Source organism: Pelecanus crispus, chromosome 6 (assembly GCF_030463565.1).
Source record: "Pelecanus crispus isolate bPelCri1 chromosome 6, bPelCri1.pri, whole genome shotgun sequence".
Classification (NCBI taxonomy): Eukaryota; Metazoa; Chordata; class Aves; order Pelecaniformes; family Pelecanidae; genus Pelecanus; species Pelecanus crispus.
In genome coordinates, this window is record NC_134648.1 from 17,991,756 (window position 1) to 18,013,256 (window position 21,501).

Consider the following 21,501-nt stretch of genomic DNA (forward strand, 5'->3'; position numbering starts at 1 on the left):
TTTAAAATTCTACTTTTTATTTGTAGGTTTTACCTCCAGATGTTTTAACACGGGTTAGTGAATATGTGCCAGAAATTGTGAATTTTGTGAAAAAGATTGTGGATAATGGTTATGGGTAAGTTTGCTACTGGATGCTTTTGTTTTGTGCTTATACTTTATAAGACCTAGAATCATTGGTTTCAACACTTAACTGTGAACTGTTTTCATATGCAATAGTAGTCTTTTCCAGAAGTAGTGTTTCATCAACTAAAGAAACTTCAGGTTCCCTTGCGAAAGACCTGTTATTTCTTACCTGATGAAAATGTGCTATTCTGTACTTCTTATGAAGTCTTACAAAGAGAGAAGTTAGTTTATTAAAGTTATAGGGTGAAATCCTCATTCATGAAAATAAATAGTCAAAGTCCCTTTCACGTGAACTGTGTTTGACTCCTGGCCTTCAGCAAGGGGGTTCAAAAATGGATGCCTGAGTAGATGGCTAGAAATCAGTTGTAAATAACAGAAGTTAAAAATAAAAAGTAAACTTGAACTGGTTTTCTGCCATTGTCTAATATTGGTGAAAATCAAGCTAATACTCTAGAAGTTCCTAAGTATCATGACAGATTCTCATCTGAAATTTGAGTTCTCTTTCTGTTAATAGCTTCAATTTTTCAACATGGATGTATTTTTATTGTGAAAAAAGCAAACCTGTGGTTCAGACTGCCATAATTTCTCTTGCACATTCTTCCTTCAAACCTACATTTTAAAATTTTCTTAAAAAAAGGCAGTGGGGGGGCGGGGGGGGGACAGTTCAAAATTGTGTGCACTGAATTACCAGCATTCCTAGTGGTCCTGAAACTTACCTTTGTTTCGAGTTTTTATTATGGAATTACCTTTGTGTCAGAGTTTTTATTATGGCTGTAGTGGGACAAAATTAGCAAAGTGAAGGAGGACAAAATGGACTGTGAAACAAACATGATTAATATTATATTATTGCAAAATATTAAAAGGGACCAGAAATATTGTAGATATTTCTACTCTTGGGTCTGTTATCTAATGTCTCGCCTCTTAAGAGTTTAACAAAAGATCTTAGTTGTTTTCTCTGTGATTGATTTTATTAGGACTTTCAGTGATTTGTCTGAAGTCTTTATGGTAAGGCCTAAAAACTTAGGCTCACCTAAGTCATCTTTACAATACTGAGCAGTACCATACTGGATGTGGTTTCACTAGAGAACTTACTAAGACAGTGATTCTTTGGATAAAATTCAGTTAAGTCTTGGTAGAAAGTTAGCTAAATAATGATCTTTAACTTTTCAGGTATGTGTCCAATGGATCTGTATACTTTGATACTATGAAGTTTGATTCCAGTGCAAAACACTCCTATGCTAAGTTGGTTCCTGAAGCTGTAGGTGATCAAAAAGCTCTTCAAGAGGGTGAAGGTAAAAAGCAGAAATAACATTTGCTTAAGTTGCTGAAGAAACTGATGAGGTGTTGATCTCTTCGATTGATTTCACTGATGTTTGGATCAAAATTACTGTCAGAGTTGAATGGTTTACCTGCTGCACTTCCTTTACCAATAGATTTCTTTTCCAAAGTTTTGTAGCTTGAGCCAGAACTTTCCTGAAAGTTTTTCATTGGAAAATACCAAAAAATGTTATTCATTCTAGGACATTTTTGGGTTGGGTTTCATTTGTTTGTTTGTTTGGGGTTTTTTTTGTTCAGAATTGTGAATAGCTCAGTCATTTGACCACAGCCCAGTTATTTAGCTGTTCATCTGGTTCAAAGTAGGAGGAGCAAAGACTTGAAGCTGGGTCTTCCACATGCCAGGTGAAAGCTCTCCACATCAGGCTGTGGTTATTTCAAGACCAATATTTGGGTTCCTCTTTCATACTGAGATCTCTTTTTACTTTGTAAACCTTGTTGTGTTGAACTAAATCCAAATACAGATTTTTTTTTGAGTCAAGCCACAGCACAGGAGTAGCTTAAAATGCTCAATAAACCAGACTCATTAGTTATCTGCTCCTAAGGTTGTACATTTTTAGTAGCAAATCATCCACAAAGTCTATCAGAAGAATATTAAATGGTTTTTATATAACAGTCATACTAGGTGAAACTAGCAATATCTGAGAGATGCAGCTTAAAATGGATGTGATTTTTTTTTTCTTCTTAATTCAAACCTTTATAGCTGAAATCTTTTATGTGAAATAGAAGGTGCTAGCTTACATTCATGTTACCACAGAGATGACGATTTATCATTTCCACCACATAACCAGTCACTTTTGTTGAATTGTTGTGTCCTTTAGCAAATAGGAACCTATGCTGAGTGATTAGTGTAACTAACCAAGAGTATGCATACATCAAGTTATTGCTTGTCAGCTTAGATGCTTTGACTCATTTGTGATGATTGTCCTTACCCTGACAGATAATGTCATCTTTACTATTACAGGCAGTAGAAATGCTAAGCTTTGAACATTGCAATTAATGTAAATAAAGCATAATACTTTTATATTTAAAGTGCATAACGTTAGATATTCTAAACAGTTGCGATTGCAGGTATCTCAACCTGTACTTCAAAATTAATTGACAAGTTTACCCTTAACAATTCTGTCTTTAATCTGTCTTGAATTCTTATGCGGTAGGTGGTATTGTTAACCACTTTTAGTCTTGGACAGTACTGCAGAAATGGTAAATTCCCTGTGTTTTAAAGATGTGATAATGAGAATACCACCTAAATGATCATAAGGAGCTAACAGCAAATAATGCATAACATCTCTGGTGGTAACAAAATAGTAAACATAGCTATTGAAAAACTACCAGCCATTCTGTGCAGCAACTGAGAATAGGCATGGAAGAAATATCCTATGATCATGTTGTGTGTGCAGATTAAGACAATCCTAGCCTTAATTTGGATCTTTTTAACTTTAGAGTGAATTGATTCTGCAGTGTTACTTGTCTATGAGTATAGGATTTTTTATTCCTGTATTTATTTTTCTGTAACCGCAATATTGGAATTGTGCCTGCAGAGAGAATGTAGATGAGTCTCCTGTCAAAACTTAGAAAGCAGTGCAGCTGATACTTGTTGTCAGTTTTCCTGTCAACCAAACATTAATCAAAAACCCAAAGGATTATCAAGGTTAATTATGAGGAATTTTGAGGGCTGAGTGTTTTTCTTTTCTTTTTTTTTTTTTTTTCTTAATTCACTTGATGTGATGTACAGCGAGGCCAAAAGTCAATAATGCTGGTGTTTAAATAAAACTTATATATTTACATTTTCTCTTTTGAAAGGTGACCTGAGCATCTCAGCTGATCGCTTAAGTGAGAAGCATTCTCCAAACGATTTTGCTTTGTGGAAATCCTCCAAGCCAGGAGAGCCCTCATGGGATTCTCCATGGGGAAAGGTAAGGACATTATAATCAGGATTTAGATCTTCTACACCTTATTAAATAGCGTTACACAAATACTTTGCCTCACCTCATGTTAATAATGTATAGATTGTGGAGATCTTGTATTCAATCATAGACTCTGTTGCTATGTTCATTTAATAATTTAGAATGTGTATCAATCTGTCTTTTTAAACAGAAGTCTGCATGCAGGCTCACGATGGCTGTTACTGGTCATTTGTCCTCTGCTTATCTACAGGCTTTATCTGCAGTAATTTCTATATCCTTTTTTTTCATTGTGATTAAAAATATTAATGTAATTTTAAAAAGAATAATAAGCAGGATAATCAGAGCATCGCAGATGCATATGCCACGTTCGATCTTTAAATCCAACAGTATACTTTTATGAAGCTGAGACTGAGAATCTTTTTTTCTTGCTAACACTGTATCTCATTCCCTCATGTGTGTAACTTCTTAGGGGACAGACCAATGAGGGAATGATGCATAGGTGGGAGAGGAAGTCAATTAACTAGTGGCCAAGTAATGTCTTTTTCTTAACAGGGTCGTCCAGGTTGGCACATTGAATGTTCCGCAATGGCTGGAGCCATTCTAGGAGAGTCGATGGATATTCATGGAGGAGGGTTTGATCTCCGATTTCCCCACCATGACAATGAACTGGCACAGTCTGAGGTGAAGGAACTGGCCTTCAGTTTCTGCAGTGCAAAAGTGACATGCTTTGCTTTGACTGCAACTTACATAAATCCATTGATTAATTTTTAAAACTTTATGTGTGTTTCGTATAAGCATAGCTTTTTGTTCTCAGGATTTTATTCTTAAATTTTCCTGTTTCATGGTATGTATGTAAACAGTCTTGGGTCTTCAGGGTTTTTTGTTTTTGCTGCAGGCATACTTTGAAAACGATCACTGGGTTCGGTATTTTCTGCATACTGGCCACTTAACAATTGCTGGCTGTAAAATGTCCAAATCTTTGAAGAATTTCATTACCATAAAAGATGCACTGAAGAAACATACAGGTAAAAATTACTTTGGAATTTGGATGCCTTTGATGTACTTTGAGTGGTGACTGTGGTAGTTTTGTTATTCAGCCACAAAATGGAGTTTCCAAAAATGGGTAACTTCAGGTGTCTGTCTGCTTCACTAACTTTAGAACAGCTTCCTTGTTCTTCTGTTCCTTGTCAGTATTATCTGTGTGGATAATAGTATTCCTGCTTTTTTGGTAGATGTATTGCTAGTAAGAATATTAAAAACTACATTCTTAGCCGCTGCAGTATTGGAGGCCATAAAAATGCTTTAGATTATGATTATTTATCTTGTTTATTTTGAAACTCCTAATAGCACGACAGTTACGGTTGGCTTTCCTCATGCACTCTTGGAAGGATACACTGGATTACTCAAATAATACCATGGAGTCAGCTATTCAGTATGAAAAGTTTATGAATGTAAGTAAGCTTTCTGTTCCTCCTCCAGCTCCCTAAGTTTTGTGTTGTCATGTGTGTTTCAAGGAATAGAACCCAAGGATATATAGGCCATATCCACAGACTGAGTTTGCTTTCTGAATTCATCAGGTGGGATGTCACAGTATTTGTTTAGCTACCATTGAACATTCAAGTTATGCAAATTCCACAGATAGCTACATTTCTCTACAGCTGTCTGCTCTCTCCAAGTTTTGACATCTCTGAGCAGCTTGGCACTTACACACAAGATTAGTTTCTCAGTTCAGCTTGCTTATAGGGCTCAGTCCAACAGACGCTCATATACCATGCGTGCCGTATCGGACTTTACACAAATAAAGCCAAAGGGAAGAGGGAGTATCATTCCTACCTTGTCTTCTCGCCACATACATCAAACATTTGCCTCTATGCCTTGTGGGCATATGTGTGGGTCAGGCACAGTTCCTTTCTCTGCTTAGTTTGGAGCCATGAATTAAACCCACGTTTCCCACAAGGAGTCTGTGCAGCATTTTGAGATCATTGATTGTGGTCTCTCCAGCTGGAGCTGTTCTGCTTTTTATGTAAAATGTTTGGTTTGGGCCACAGAATAAGTAAAAATGACTTTTCACCAAGCTGGATGCCCACATAAAATAGGCCTTCGCTATAAAGGCATTTTTATTCTTCAGCTTCCTTCGCTACCAACACACTTAAAAATCTGCCATAAGAACTCTTGCCTAAACTTTTTTAAAATGGTATTGTACTGGAGCAGCTTGGTGTTAGAGTATCATAGTGTATCATGCAGTGCCAGAGCCAAGAGATAGAACTGAATTACAGTCCAACCGCGATTTAGAGAGTTATGCAAAATGCGTGGGTTTCCTTGTTTTGACAGACATTCAGTAGATCCTGGCTGAAACAGTGTTGAAACCATAAACTTTAGGAGGCTAATTAAGAAGTAATGCCTTTTCATAGTAAATATTGGTTGTGTCTAATTTAAACTGATGTTTAGCTATATCCCTCTTTTATAGGAGTTCTTTTTAAATGTGAAGGATATTCTTCGAGCTCCCACTGATGTGACAAGCCGGTTTCAGAAATGGGAAAATCGGGAAGCAGAGCTGAACAAAAAGTGAGTGGAGCATTCCTACTTCTCTGTGAATAGCCATTGTGTTTAATTTCTTCTTTTCCTTGCAAAATGACTTACTATGTATATAGTGATATTTATAAGTCTGTAGGATTTCCACTGAGTACCCAAACTCTATACAAGCTAGTGAATTTAATCTTGCAACAGCTTTATGAAGTATAGGTGAAATTGTTAATTTCCCTTTTGTTTATGTTAGGTACACTGCCCTGCCTCCTTGCCCTGTTTGTGAAGGGAAAGAGAACTTTTTTGTTCGACAGCTGTCATTTTCTTCACTACTTGAAATGCTGTCCTTCTGTCTGAGAAGTGACTGATAATTCACAGTGGTTACACCTGGAAAAATAGTTTTCTACACATTTCAAAATGCAGTGAGGAAACTGAAACAAACAGAAGTTAAATGACCTGACTAAAAGTACAGAAGATCAGAGTGCCATTGTTTGAAAATGTGTTAGTGATATCACTGTCTCTCTCAATATTGCAGTCTTCCACTTTTTTAACAAAACTACATTATTGTTTGTAATACAAACAGCTTCCTATATGACTTCTGTTATGAGTGAAATTTAAAATAGAAGCATCTTACGTTGCAGTACTAAAATTGTTCCTAGTTCAGTTCACTGTTGTGAACAGAGATGTTGACTATTGAAGGACCAAGTCAGATGCTTCTGTTTAGTGATGTCCTCTGAAAATTTCATCTTCAACTTGATGTTGGTAGAGATAACCCTTTTTTTAAAAAGGGAGGAAGATAGTAAGTAATAGAGAGGTCAAAGGGAAGGGATAAAGGAGTGGGAGGAACAGAAGATATGCTTAGTGGATATTTGGTTTTGTCTCCTTTCTCTACCACTTCCCATTCTCTTTTCTCTGGAAAAAGTATGTTGTTTGAAACAACAGTAGTGCCCCTTGCATGATGAAATGGTACTTAATATACTGTATTACTACTTATGCCTATTCATGAACATTACAAAGGTTTACATGAATTTATTCCTTGTACCTGCTTGTAACAGCTTCATAACACTTCACTTTGTGGTAAGTTAACTTCCAGATTGGTGCTCCTTGCTGGAAAGCTACTAAACAGTGTACTTGGCTAGAACATAGGGATAGGAGAGTAATACTGTAAAACAAACAAACAAACAAACAAAAAAACAACCCCAAAAACCAGTAAGCACAAGAATGTACTAAATAAGCAATTTATACTGCTTTTAAAAACTGGTATGAAAAGGTCAGTTGCTGAAAAAGTGTTAGATATTACTTGTTTGGATAGTTGTTGCCAATTAGATTATCCTGCCTGCCTGTGTCCATAGCAGCAAAACAGCGGCATTGTGTTAACGCCTTTTTCTCGCTCATCTGTTTTTCCTTCAAATATAAACTATGACCAGCAAAAGATTATCTCACTTTTAGGTCCCCTTACTCTTCTAACAGAAGTTCTTCAGAGCAGGTTTCAGATACTTCTGACATCAATAGTAAAAAAAAATTTTTTTCTTCTTAGTTTTTACGACAAGAAGGCAGCAATTCATGAAGCACTGTGTGACAATATTGACACTCGCTCTGTCTTAGAAGAAATGCGTTCGTTAGTCAGTCAGAGTAACTCCTATATTGCTGCAAAGAAATCTTCCAGACAAATGCCAAACAGACTTCTTTTAGAAAACATCAGTTCCTATCTCACTCAAATGCTAAAGGTATGTAATAGCAAGTAGTAACATTGCTATTGCACTGTGCAATTATAACTGTTGTATTTTTCAAGTATGTAGGGATCTGTACAGACTTTGTTTAAATCTTGTAGGAAACTAGAGATCTTCCACACACCCCAACCAAAACGACCCCAAATTGCAGCATGTGCTGCAGCAGGAACAATTTGGAGTCCTTTATGTTGCATTATAATTTCAGCTAATGTTTTGTTGAATAGTGGAGACCCCCTACTACATGCAAGGAAAATTAGTAGAAAAAATATGAAGTCAGAATGTCAAATCTGGCAGCTTTAAAGCTAAATCTGAAAGCCAATGCTTAGTATACTTTATCAATTAAAAACCAAAACATCCTTATATTAGAGCAGTGAATTGTGGGTTAAATGAGAACGAGGTGGCTTCAAAACCCTAGTACATGTGATTTTGCTTAGTTTTCACATACCTGTGACTTGATGTATACAATCTTTTTTTTCTTTTTTTCTTTTTTTTTTTTCCCTTGACCAGATTTTTGGTGCCATAGAAAGTGATGACGCAATTGGTTTTCCTGTTGGAGGGAATAGTCAAAACATAAATGTAAGTGAAGGACAAAGTACACTATACAAAATTACTCTGTGTCCTTTGAAAGCGTAGGTTAGATAAAGTGATTACATTACTGATATGTAGCTGAATTACGTTCTTTCTGCTTTTAACATTTGTATCTGAAGTAATTAATTGGCTTAGGAAGCAGGATTTTTATTTTATGAGAGTTGGGGTTTTTTATAGGTTTGTTTGACTTAATGACAGACAAATTGTATAGCAACCAGAAAAAGAATTATCTTGTCTTCTGAATGATGAGTCTGTTTAAGAAACCACATGTTAACTACAGACAGCACATACTACAGCCTGAAGACTCATTACAAGTATTTGTATGTTAAGTAGTTTCAAAAATATAATTATACTGATTAAACTTCCTTGTGGTACACCAAAAACCAGCCTGGAGGCAGCAGGAGTTTTATCCGCATTTCAATCTCTTTTTCTGATCTCATTTGTACGCACAGTTTTTATCTGGCTTTTGAAGGCTCTTTTGCTTTGGTCACCCAGCAGTTCCACTGTGATGCAGAATTTTTCTGGAAATGCTTGGGAGATACTTGATGCAAGTGCTGATGGGCCCTGTAATAACAGTAATGTTTCATGGTGCAGGCAGGAGAAATAACTCCATATGAAAGCTATCAACTTTGCTGTCTTTGTTCATGCAAAAAATTTGACATGGACAAATCAGTGCTGTTTTTCAAGTATGGTCACACCTTTGAATGCAAAAAAATACGTTTTCCTGTTCCTCCTTAGAGGGAATAATGAAAACATTTGTGGTGTAACAAAAAAGCTAAACTTTTTATTCATTGAAGGAAAAGGAAAGCTTGTTTGTGGTTGAAGAATGTGAATGAACACTCATGTGATAATTGCCCATGCAAATACTTACATTACTGTGCTGTGGAAATCTCCAGTAATGATATAACAAGGATAATAAGGAAGATGCTCAGTATTCCATACCAAAACCCATCAATAGTGGATTTTAATTTAGCTCAGAATTATTTTGAATTCCAGAATTAACACTTACCTTTTAAGGGAAAATTAAAATTAAATTCATATTTAGCACTTCATTCAGGCAGTGTTTACAACAGATATGCTTTATGGAAGGATTAGCAATAGCTTGGAACAAGAAACTAAGCCCTGTCACTCCTTTAAAGTAATGTTGCCAAGGGTAGTAGAGTCAGAAGAATCTTGTGCAGAAAGAATCCTGTGCTAACACCTGTTACACACAAGAAACTTCTGTTTTTATCACCTAGGACTTTACTGGTTTTAAGCATTATAATACAAAGATGCATAATATCACAAATGTTTTGGCTGTTTCATTAAATATTATACCCTCTTTCAGTCTTCCATGCAGATACTTATTTTTCTTAGCAAAAATTACCAGGTGAACATTCAAGGCTGGAGAATTTATCATTAATTACAGAAAGCTGTGGATCAGCCTATTGTTTCTTTGTCTAAATTGGAGATGAATGAACCATTCCGGATGAAGGAAGAGTCATTATCTCCAAAAAAGGCATAATCCTCCTCAAAAGCTCTGAAAGAACAACTAGCTTAATTACTGTGGTTCAGTAATTTACTTGAAAGGGAATAGAAGAGATCTGAAGTCAGAAAACCTCAGGTTCCATAGTCTCATTTTCCAAATGAATTAAGCATTGCTGTCAAGTTAGTTATTCTGGAAATAAAAATCTTTCATCTTTAAATGACTGATAAAGTAGTGACAGTGTTATGCTTTCCTGACACCACTTCATTTGCATGTTGAGCTGGTTTCAGTGTAGAGGGGGTAGTGGAGATGTGACTGTTTACTTCCCAGAGTGTTCTTTCTGCCAAACTTGTCAGCAGTGGTTCCAGTTGTGAAGCTGATTGCATAGTGTTCACATTTATGAAAAGTTTTAACGGAGCCCCTCAGCTCCTTTCATATGGGCACTCTTAGAGCATAACAGACTATCTTACCTGTGAATTGCACAGAAATTTGTCATGGAGATTTAACAGATGGGAAAGACATATGGAAACTGTAGGGGAAACAAAAGTGTGCTTTTTTCCTCTCTCTTCCCCACCCTCCAAAGTAATGAAACTTAATTTAAGCAGTCCCCTGGGTGCCTGGCTTCTCCTCTTGGGATTCCAGAGAAGTGTTGGCAGACAGTGCTGTTCTGTAGTTGTTTTTGTAATTGTTCACTAACTGCTTGCTGTTGCTGTTCACTACCATTGAGAGCAGGATTCTCAGGACTTTTTCTTTGAGCTTTCATGACCAGCATTTACTTACACCTGAAATAATTCAACAGTACTCTCTCCCCACTTTTTGTGGGTGAGGGAGTCATGTGAGGAATAGACAACTGCACTGTATTGGAGATAAATACAATTAGCATAAGCTAACATCTGAGGAACAGATCTGTGTTCTAATGAAAGTAAGTCCTAACATCAGTTTCACCTGGTATTATGTCTGACAAGCAGTTGGACCTAAGTAAGACAACACAGAACATGAAGGGGCAAATTCATCTGGGTGCTGTTTTTATCCCTGTACTGCATTATAGTTAGCTGGACTGTAGCATAACCCTGTGGAACTGATTTATCTGTAACTGAAAGGAGATGAAAAAGGAATGGAGAGAGGCAGAACTTCACAAGTTCATTTTATCTGCACAAAAGGAAGATTGACAGCTAACGCAAATTATCATCTATCCTTTGACATCAATAGAGCAATGACAATTTTTGTTGATACAGATCTGCCCTGAGGGTCAAGTTCCATCCAACAGCACATAAATATGAAGTGGGTAAGGACATGTTTTATATCTAAATGATGATTAGCTAACTGTAGAAATAATTATCCTGCAGATTGAATCTACAGTGATGCCATACCTGCAAGTTCTTTCTGAGTTCAGAGAAGGAGTGCGACAAATTGCCAGAGAGAGGAAAGGTGAGAGTTCACTTTTTCCTGTATTGTTGCACATGAGACTCAAGAGGTTGTAGGAATCGAACTTGGGGGGGAGGGCAGGGGGTGAGCCAGCTGATACAGTCTCTCTTTGTTTGGAGAATATAAGTAAGGCATCTTTAAATCAGAGCTGGTTTGAGTATTTGCATCTCTGCTACCTGTCTCTTTAATTTCGGAATCTTTTACAGGCTAAACTCATTTTCTTTTAATTTCCTAAAGAATCTAAAAGTTCTGGAATGAGAAGGACTAGCTGTTGTTTCTCTAGATTAGGGCACTCCCTGCTTTCTAGGTACGAAAGTACCCATGATCTCTTCCCCCAGGGAGCTTGCATTCTCTTAAAAGTGTAGATTGCTACACGATGATAATGCCTGTGTTTAAATACCCTGCCTTGTTCGTTCTTATTTGTTAGCATAGTTGGAATTGTAGCTCCCCGATGGTAATTGAGTGCTCGCTTTAGAGAATTCATCTGGGAGTTTGCTAGAAGTTGTTCTGGGTGCTTTTTTTCGTCCGCCTCTGAAAAGCTTTGATCATGCTGTGTGTGTTGGCAGCAGAACTATATAGTGTTAAAAAGGCTGTTCCATTAAGCCCTCTTTGATTTTACTGGCTGATTAGTTCCTAATGGAGCTCTTACTATTTTCTGCTGTTCCCTGTGGAATTTTACATGTCTTCAATACGTATTTGATTCTTGTTTTCTTAAAACTTTTTTACACTGCGAGTTGTACTTGAAGACAAAATAGGGCATTTTTTTGATATATGAAACATACATAAATAACCCATATATTATACAGAAATATAAAATTACTTGTGGTGTCTGGTTGATAACCTATTCAGCTGGCAAAGAATCTGAACCCTAATTCTGCTACTGGTTTGAGTTCTTCTAAGGGCTAATAAGTTTACCTTAAAAGCACAAAACTACTTGTTAATGTGACTACTCAGCTATTACTGTCAAACTCCTATAGGCCTAATTGATGCTGAGAAATAGGCTTATTAGTTCCAACAATAAATATTTTCTGTAATTTGAATTAATTCAAGAAGCTTGTGTGTATATTCTCAGCCAAAAATGTGACCTTTGGTCTTTCAATATTTAACATAAATACTCATTTTTTATGAGGCACTTTTTTTTCTTGCTTTCTGATGGTTGAGCTAAACTGATCCTCACTGTTAACAGTGGTAAGGTTTAAATATCACGGGGCTTCTTGTAGATCATTTTTAGAACATACTTAGCACTAGACTGCTTACTGGCACTTGAGTTTCTTACTTGGAAGGTATTGATTTTTTGCCTGAAATACATTGGGCAGTAAGAGTAAAGCTGGATCTAGTTGCTATTTGGCTGGGGTACAGAGCACTCTGTGCAGTTTGACCAGGGAGGCACCTTTCATTAAACTATTTGATATATGGAACTGAGTGGTGGTTGGCAGGCCCTGCACTAATGTCCTACTGATTTGTTTCCCTGTACCCATTAAATTCTTGCCTGCAGGATGTGTTAAGTTACTGTAAAAGTTGTTCTGATTAATGGCTGAGGATATTGCCTCTATGTGGTTGTAAGTGAAGGGAGTTCCCCCATCATAGCCTGATGCTGGCAGGATGGTGTTAAATATTAATTAACATGATCTGTATTGCTTTAAGTATTCTTAGCGGTTAAATAAAACGTATGCTTCTTCTGTAAAACCTGCAGAGTAATACAAATGTACCCATCTATATACATATAAGTTTTAAAAATGTGTCTATATTTATGAAACATTTCACAGAATAGCCATTTGTAAAACTTTGTGGTTTGGTAAGAATCAAAATTTATATATTCTACAAAAATTTTGCCATCATCCAGAATGGCTAACATTCAAACATGTTCATAAAATTAATTCTTTATTTTATAAGCTTATTAGTATGCAAACTGGAGACCTGTGCTGATCATTTGCAGTTGAGTCTTCACTTAATTTGTGAATGTATCTAGCAATGATGGTAAACAGAAAAACACTGTGCTACCTGTACAAAGGAAAGAAATGCAGAAAACCTCTGCAAAAGACATCAATGATTAGTTGGTCAGAGCATCTCTATATTGCACATCCTGACATCTTACTTGAGTACTTGACCAACTGCAAAGACCCTATATAGTTGTCCCTGCAAGGATGCACAGTGGAGCAGATCTGTACTCTAGTGCAACCCCCGATACTTGGGAAGAATTCTCATTAGTAACGAATTGTTATTCAGATGTTCAAATGGAGCAAGTCTCTTCAGTTGTTGGTTACTTACCTCAGGACATCTGCTTAAATTAACTACCCAGTGGTAAAGGTGTCTGTGACTGAACTCTGCTTGCGTCTTCATTTCCTGCCATGGGTGCTGGTGCCATGTGGTATCTTTGCTCTAAGCTGCTTCTGTGACACAGTGGGAAACCTTCTGCCCTCCTCCTAATGTATCATGAATTGACCAGAATTGGGACACACTTGTTCATTGTAACCGTGCCTGCTCTTGTCTTTTGCTGCCAGCCTCAACATCCAACATTCTCAGATGCTTTTTAAGCTCTTCCTTTTCCTCCCCATCGCAGTGTTCCCATTCACAACAGCACATCTGTTTCACATCTGAGACTCTTTGGCTTGAAATTCACAGAAAATGTGAAAAGAGGTCTGGGAAATAGTCACAGGCTCAAGGATTGCCTAGCTGCCAGGGTGTTCATGGGCACCGGTGATAAGGTACTATCCCACTGGTTTCCTGGTCACTGTCCTCAGTGAGGATAAAAGCTTATATCTTGGGGCAGCCCATAAACAACCCCCTACTCAATCCCTAAATATCTTTGTTCTGGAGGTACCACATGCAAAGAACAGGCACATTTCAGCCCTAAGAAGCACAGTGCTGACTCTTCTGGATGACAGAGGATTAGTCAGAGGATGTGTCCTTTCATAAATAATACATGTTTTGTTATACATTTCTCATTATTCTCTACCTTTATGGGTTTCTTCTTCTTAAACTTTCAATTATTCATGATTTCAGATAAGTATTTATAACTGAGCAGACACTGTTTTATTGAAAAAGCAGTAGGTGTATCTGATACTTACCTTGATATGACGTGTAATTCCTTTGCCTAGCTTAGAGTCAACACCTTCTAGTGTTAACAGCCAGTGCGGTAATCTTATCTTCTGTTTATCTTAATGGCTTCTTTAGAGTTGCATCAAACATGAATGTGGTTCGCTGTGTATAACTGCTCTGGATCAAGAAAAATAATGACTTAGTTCACGGCAGAAAAAAGAGCTGCTATAAAATGCAGTGCTTTCCTATACAAAGAGAGAGTCACAGAATGCTAGCATGCAATGAAATAGGGTGGCTGTTCCTTTTTACGGGATTAGGATAGTTGGTGCTCTGTTCACTGTTCAGCTCTCTGAGGCTCTGAGAGTTATGGAAGAGATGAAGGCTCAGGCATGGTACTTGTATCTACTGATACGTGCAGTGTTTAGTGCAGTGTCTGGATGGTAGCTTCTACTGCCAGAATTATTACCTTTGAAACCCCTATTACTTCTTACATTTAACCAGCTGAGAGTTGTTGAAAACACTTGCACATTATAAGCACATGGTATCATCTAACCCAAGTATCTCTCTTGTCACACTTGGTAAGCGTTTCCTCATAAATATGAGACTGTCTATAAAAAAAATGCCACTGAATTAAGTTCACAACAGCAACATACTGGGTCTTCTTGATGCATTTAGTTCCTCTTAACTGTTCTGCTGCTTCTTGGCTGATACAATCTCTCATACAAGGTAATATCTTCTGTGAAGATTTATTTTACTCTTAAGACTTGATAGCATCTATTTCAGCTAAATCTTGAGCTCATAACCCTTTGCTGTCATCAAAGGCTCTTTGATAAGTTTGCAAGGAAAAAAAAATGTTAGTCGTCTTGTCCTGATCACCATCCAGAAAGCCAAATCAAAATTCTATGTTCTGCTGCAACTGGCTTGCTTGAAAAATACAGCTTGGTCAGACTAGGTGATAAAGATAACTATCTGTAGAAACAGAGGATGTTTGGTTTACAGTTGCTCTGATAAATGTACGTGTAGTTATCAAAACAACAAAATCATAGTCCTTCAAAGGCACTGTTAGATGTAGCACAGGATATGTTAATTTGTGATTTTTCTAAAATCGGGTTCTTAACCCCTCTTACTGGAAATCCTACAGCAACCATTAAGATCTTCCCGAGTCATATACCCTTCCACTATACCCTGGCAGAATTGTCACATCATTCCTGAATTGCCTTGGATTTTCTTTCTGTTCCCCTTCAGGAATAATGACGGTATCTTGGGAAAAATTTATGAATTTCAAGTCCCTGCAAAGAAACATACTTCTCTGTGTAGCTGAAAGAAGGCAGAACTTACTTAAAAGGTTTATCACTTTAAAAGATCTTTCTCTGGCCTTTGTGAGAGCGCGGCAATTTCTCAGTTGCATTTAAATAACTGTGTAGCAGGATAGGAGTATACGTTCACCAAATTTTACTTCACTAAAAGTACTTTTCATGCTCTGTAGTAACTGAAGTGCTGCAGTTGAGTGATGCTCTTCGAGATGACATCCTTCCTGAACTTGGTGTTCGATTTGAAGATCATGAAGGTACCCAATTATATGTCTTGCAACTTAGCAGGTAGCTGTTTTTATAATCTTACTATTTTCATATGATGTGGGAAAACCACCTGTCGAGACTAATCTGAAACAATCCAACAAACTCAAGGACTGCAAAGGTATAGCATATCATGTATATTGGAATATATGTATAGAATATAAAAATGTACATTGCAGTCTTTTTGATCTTTTTGTATAGCACCTAATGTCTTAGTCACTTTTGAGTACACAGTTGTATTTGCATTCAGCTTGCAAAAATAAAACAGTTATGATAGGCTAAATAGGTTTATCTTTGACTGTTTAAGCATTGGAAACTCATTCATCTGTTTTCGCTTCTTTAGGACTTCCAACTGTGGTTAAATTAGTGGATAAGGACACGTTATTGAAAGAAAGAGAAGAAAAGAAAAAGGTTATTATTTTAAGCATTCTAATTGTTTTTTAAATTTACAGTACTGTGTAAGCTGTGGATACTTTTACATTTCTTTGATAACTTGTAAGAAAAATCTTAGACTAGCAACAAGGAAAATAACATAAGAGAATTGATACTAAAATTTGAGTGGCGTTCAGGAAAAGAATTTCTGAAACAGTAGCTTCTTGAAAATTTTGTATGGGATCTAAAGAATACCTCTAAGGTTTTTTGTTTGGTTGGTTTTTAAGATCTTCGTATAATTAAGGGATGTCAAGTACTGCAAGCGTACTGTCATCTCTCTGGAAGAACCATTCTAATGAGAAGCTAATTCAGACTTCTTTCGTCTGTACAAATGAAGTTGACATTTTCCATAGAACTAGACTGTATATATCTGATAAGTGAGAACAAAATGCACTGGCCAAATCTTAATTAATGTCATATGGATGACTGAGATATTCAGGTGTGGGGGCAAGAATTCACGTTACTTGATGGGTTTCTTCTTCTTAATATAAAGATTGTGAATCTTAATTCACATGCACAAGGTCTGTACATAAACCCTCCTTTTGGCACTTCCTAGCATTAATATTTGACTTTGTAACATTTGAAAGTAACGCTTCACATGTCTGTCTGCAGTTTTAACAAATAATAGAATTCCACCATGACTAGAAACGTTTGGAAGACTTTCCAACATTTCTCCTTCCATGTAGATGTTTTTTAGAAAAGGGAGAAGTAAAATGTAGTTTCAGCCAATTCCAGATGCTTTCATCAAAAAGACATTTGAAGGCAATTTGTATATAGATGCTGGGTGGAACCTGCAACTAGAGTACATTTTCCCTGGAAACACTATTATGTTCAGTACTGGCAGGACCTTTGGAGAACTGATAGGTCTCTCCTAAGCAAGTGCAAGATGAGATTTTTTTTTTGTTGTTTAAGTTTTATAAGTTGGCTAAATTTGGATAGTTGTTTCCCTAGGAACATCAAGGGATACAACTGCTTCTTGAGAAACTGTAACGTCTTCACAGTTTGAGGCAAGAGCTTAAAATATCAGCCAAATACGGTCTTTTTAAAGTAATTTGCAAAACATTTTTCCCCATGAAAAGGTAGGACCATTTCTTTTGCAGGCTCTGTAGGCATTCTTTCATATGTGTACACTTCGCATGCAAAAAGCATTCTGAACAGTTAAAACTGGTTTAACCATGAATAAAAGCAAATGAAATCTAAGTCATACAGTGGGAAGTTATCAGACAATCCTAATTATAAGGTATGGTGTTTTTGCTGCAGGTCATGCTGCCAGTTCTGTCTGTAATTAGATATCCAGGGGAGCTAGCTGGCTTAGATTTTTAGAAAACAACCAAGTGAAGTAGTTAGTTACCTTTTACTCATCAACATTGCCTTTCATAGATTGAAGAAGAGAAAAAAAGGAAGAAAGAAGAAGCAGCCAGGAAAAAACAAGAGCAGGAAGTAAGTGTTCAGATCCTTTTAATCTGGTTTTGAAGAAAAGTATTAGCAGCAATAGTCATGTGCAGGAAAGATTACATTAGAACACAGGCTGTCTGCCTGGCCCTAACTGGGCCTGCATTTTTTTTTTCTTCTGCTCAGAATGACTTTGGCTTGCAGTTCAGATTTGAATATTCAGCTCCTATTATAGAGAAGCCATCTTTGAAAACACAACTATAGGCTGCAAAAGCTTCTTAGAAGATCTTGTAGCACACATTTCAGTCTATAAACAGTATTACTTCCTTAATTACCAAAGTAGTATCTTACATGCCTGTTAAAGAAGATTTTGCTTGTGTCATTTATTATTTCCTTCCCTTTCCAGTGTTGTAGATAGGTGTGAAAAGTGTTTTTTCTGTTTAAGAATCCACCTGTTCCCTACGACTGAACTCTGAAATGTAGTGTTTTTTAAAAACACATTTTATCTCTGCAGTTGGAATTGAGATAGCTCAAAGGTTTTAGGCTTTGGATGAGGAGTAGACAGCCAGAGAAGATGAATTCATAAGAAGAAAAGATTGTTTGCCATGCTGATGACTCTAATAGTACAGGAAACGCATTCCTGGGTTAAAAGAGGAAGTAAACTTGTAGAGAGCACCATGTACAGAGAGAAAACCAGATAAATAGCATTTATCATCCACAAAACTCCAAGTAGCTTTTTGCATTCTTTCAAAAAGGCAATTCTCTTGCATTGGGCATAAATTACTTGGAAAGGATTCTGAAATGTGCTTGTTTACAGATAAGTGAAAGTTCAGTTTATTTTCAGCACAATTACTTGCATCCTGATCCTGCTGTGACCTGCACAGAAACCTGTGCTTGTCAGCAGGAAAAACATATTCCCCCACCACACCCCCAACAAGCACAGTTAAGATTTATTGAGTTGTTCCTCACTGAAAGTTTCTTTTCACATGATAAACAATTGTGAATTAAATGCTCTTTGATTTGCAAATTATAGTCTACTTTTCCTTTTGCATATGTGACAGGTTGTCAGTAATTAACTGTGATGCTAATGCAGTTAATGCACATTTTATATTACAGGCAGCAAAACTGGCAAAAATGAAGATTCCACCACATGAAATGTTTAAATCAGAACATGACAAATATTCCATGTTTGATGAAAACGTAAGAGACTTTTCTTTAGATAGGGAGTGGTTTTCTTTCCCCAGTTGTACATACTCAATTGTATGTGTCTGTAGCTGATCTTGTTCCAAAACCTCCAGGGCAGTGCTACTAACAGCGGGAAGAGGGAAGGAGAGAAAGAAAAGGCAATATATTAATTTTCTTGCACATACATATTGCATCGGGGAGTGAGGTTCTCTAACTGTTGGCCATCATTTCAAGGGTGTTTTCATTGTACATTGGTCTCGTTTGGCCCCTCTCATTGCAGAGCAAAATTCCCTGTAGATATTGTGGGTAGGAACACGTATGATGTTTGTTCACAGATTTATTACCCTGTTGCAAGGCAAGGAATTCACTTGCAAGTACAAACTGTCCAACTCTGCCAGAACTGATGTTTTTCAGAGAGGTCCTGTGCTTCCTTTTTGGTTCTGCCCACTGGTTTGCTCTCTCCTGACAAAGGAGCTCTGAAGGGGCTGTACGGGTAACTTTGCTCTTGATTGCTCCCCTTGAAGATAAAAGGTGTTACTAGGAAAACATAAAGCACTGTTTCTTCAGCGCTTGATCCGGGACATTGATCCTGCTTCTGCCTGTCCTCTTCACGTGTGCAAATTCAGGCCCTGGCAGCAAGTAAGAATGGAGAGTGTAAATACTGGAAAATACCCCTGCAAGCCAAGGAGAACCTCCATAAAAACTCTGATTGTACTTTCTCCACTGAGGACACAAATCTCTTACTGCTTTTGCTTTAAGCCTTGGATTCAATATGGTAGTATGATGAAAAGTGATCTCTTAACCATCTTTTCAGGGATTAGTCATTATTCTCTTTAACTATAACCATCTAGAAGTTAGTTGTCTAAGCTTCCCTTACTTAGTACAGGACAGAAAATAAATACACCCTTTGCCCCTTCATTAACTAGGAAGGGAACATAGACAAATAGTCAAAGTTAGTTGTCAAACTTCTAGGTGACTAAAATTACCCAAGATGCACCCCATCCTGACAGCTTGTCATTATGACTTTATCCCCCTATCTTATTAAAACACGATTCCATAAGGAGCAAAAGCAGTCCAAGAATTGATCTTAAATATTCTCTTCCTTTTTTTTAAATATTTCAGGGATTTCCCACCCATGATACAGAAGGCAAAGAACTCAGCAAAGGACAAATTAAGAAGCTAAAGAAACTTTATGAAACCCAAGAAAAGCTATACAAGGAGTATCTACAAATGGTTCAGAATGGAAGTGCAAATTGAAAACAACAGGACTATGTTTTAGAAGGCGAGTGCTAGGTCACCATTGAAGAAGTGAGCATATTCCGATGCTCAAATTTCTGTTTACACTTTCTATTATGTGCAAAGTAAAAATCCTGTTTACGTGGATTAATAATGTCATCTGGAACATCAATAAAAATCCAGTCTTAAAAAAAGTCAACCTGTAAGAAGTTTCTTCGCAACAGCAGTAGCAGGTAGAATGGTTGCCAGTTCTATTTGGGAAGGTGCTGCTCAGTCAGCAAATCCACATAAGGATTCTTGTTTATTATAGCTGTCCAGGCTTTGGTTAATTTGTCCTGCATACTGATCTCTATCTAAACCTACTGCAGCTTGCATTCTGGAATATGTCACAGTCAGCAAAATTTACTGCTAAATGGGAGCTGAGTAATTTGTCCCACAGTTAGAACAGTATTTTCCAGATGACTTAGTATCTTTCCATAAGCAGGAAAAACTGGGTAGTTCCACTATGATACTCTAGCTACTGTTATTAAAAACTGTCATAAGTACACCCAGAACACTTTGCATAGTAGAAGCTAACAGTCCCTTTGTTGCAAAAGGGAACAGATCATCATCTTCGCTCAACCTACAGTTGCAATCAGGTGGGTAAGTACAAGGCAAATGCACATGCATTGAACAAGCAGGTGGGGAAGACATGAAGGGCTAATGGCTGAGGGTGGTGCGTTCTCGGAGCTATCCCTCCAAGGAAAAGGAGTGCTGCCAAAGTACCTAATTACCTGTTCAGAGCCGGGGGAATTAACAGAGGGCTTCTTACCAAGATACAGTTTTTGCATTAGTTTGTAATTAGGAAATAAAGCTATAAATTGCTTGTTACTCAAGACTGATGTTTTTAACATGACAATTTAACCCCAAGTTAATCTTTCTGATGTTGTATGGTCACATTATGTCTGCAAGGACAGTTCTCTGTTGCCTAATAACGCATTTCACTGGCAGTAGCTACTTCATGAAATCCTAAAAAATATCAGACCTACTTCACAACTGCATATAACAGCTAAGTGTCTCGATATACAGAACTATATTCCTCAAGTATTGTTAAGCCTCAAGGTGACTTGCAGAAGGTCATACTGTGACACCCCTGTTCTCTAAACCCTTAGGTTCATGCCATAACCATTAGGCTATGTTCCTTTCCTTATTGAAGAGTTTAAAGATCTTTGCTTTATCTTTGTATTTTATATTTATATTCCTTCTTCTGAGGAATGAACATATTTGGAGTAACAGAAAGGTCTAGTAGGTTTTTTTCTAGTTTGTCTGTATTTGCCTTTGAAAACATATGTAATGTTAAGGTCAGTAAAGCACATGCATCTTGTATGCAGAAAATAAAAATCTGTTGTAAAGTACAAGTTGTATGTGACCTTTGTATAGTGGGAAGGATATAGAGCTTATCTTTATTCGACAAGCACCTTTTTGAAATGTGGTTTACAGAGCTTTTCCTTTAGTTTGCTATTACTAATTTAATCCATTTTGCATTCAGTATTTATTCTGCTAATTTC

General features: G+C 37.0%; 1 protein-coding gene across 5 annotated transcripts in view; it reads left to right on the forward strand.

The window, feature by feature from the left end:
- Positions 1-21,298, forward strand: part of CARS1 (cysteinyl-tRNA synthetase 1) — a 35,617-nt gene extending 14,319 nt beyond the window's left edge. For 3 of the 5 annotated variants that reach the window (XM_075712194.1, XM_075712197.1, XM_075712198.1), the window contains 15 exons: positions 27-115; positions 1,294-1,415; positions 3,262-3,374; positions 3,918-4,046; positions 4,261-4,390; positions 4,713-4,816; positions 5,833-5,930; positions 7,426-7,615; positions 8,126-8,194; positions 11,018-11,099; positions 15,622-15,702; positions 16,053-16,120; positions 17,522-17,581; positions 18,650-18,733; positions 19,841-21,298. In XM_075712194.1, the coding sequence (XP_075568309.1) occupies positions 27-115; positions 1,294-1,415; positions 3,262-3,374; positions 3,918-4,046; positions 4,261-4,390; positions 4,713-4,816; positions 5,833-5,930; positions 7,426-7,615; positions 8,126-8,194; positions 11,018-11,099; positions 15,622-15,702; positions 16,053-16,120; positions 17,522-17,581; positions 18,650-18,733; positions 19,841-19,975 (1,554 nt within the window). In that variant the 3' untranslated portion in view covers positions 19,976-21,298. The remainder of the gene's footprint in view (positions 1-26; positions 116-1,293; positions 1,416-3,261; positions 3,375-3,917; positions 4,047-4,260; positions 4,391-4,712; positions 4,817-5,832; positions 5,931-7,425; positions 7,616-8,125; positions 8,195-11,017; positions 11,100-15,621; positions 15,703-16,052; positions 16,121-17,521; positions 17,582-18,649; positions 18,734-19,840) is intronic. The other 2 variants (XM_075712195.1, XM_075712196.1) reach the window with 2 other exon arrangements.
- Positions 21,299-21,501: the final 203 nt, after the last annotated feature.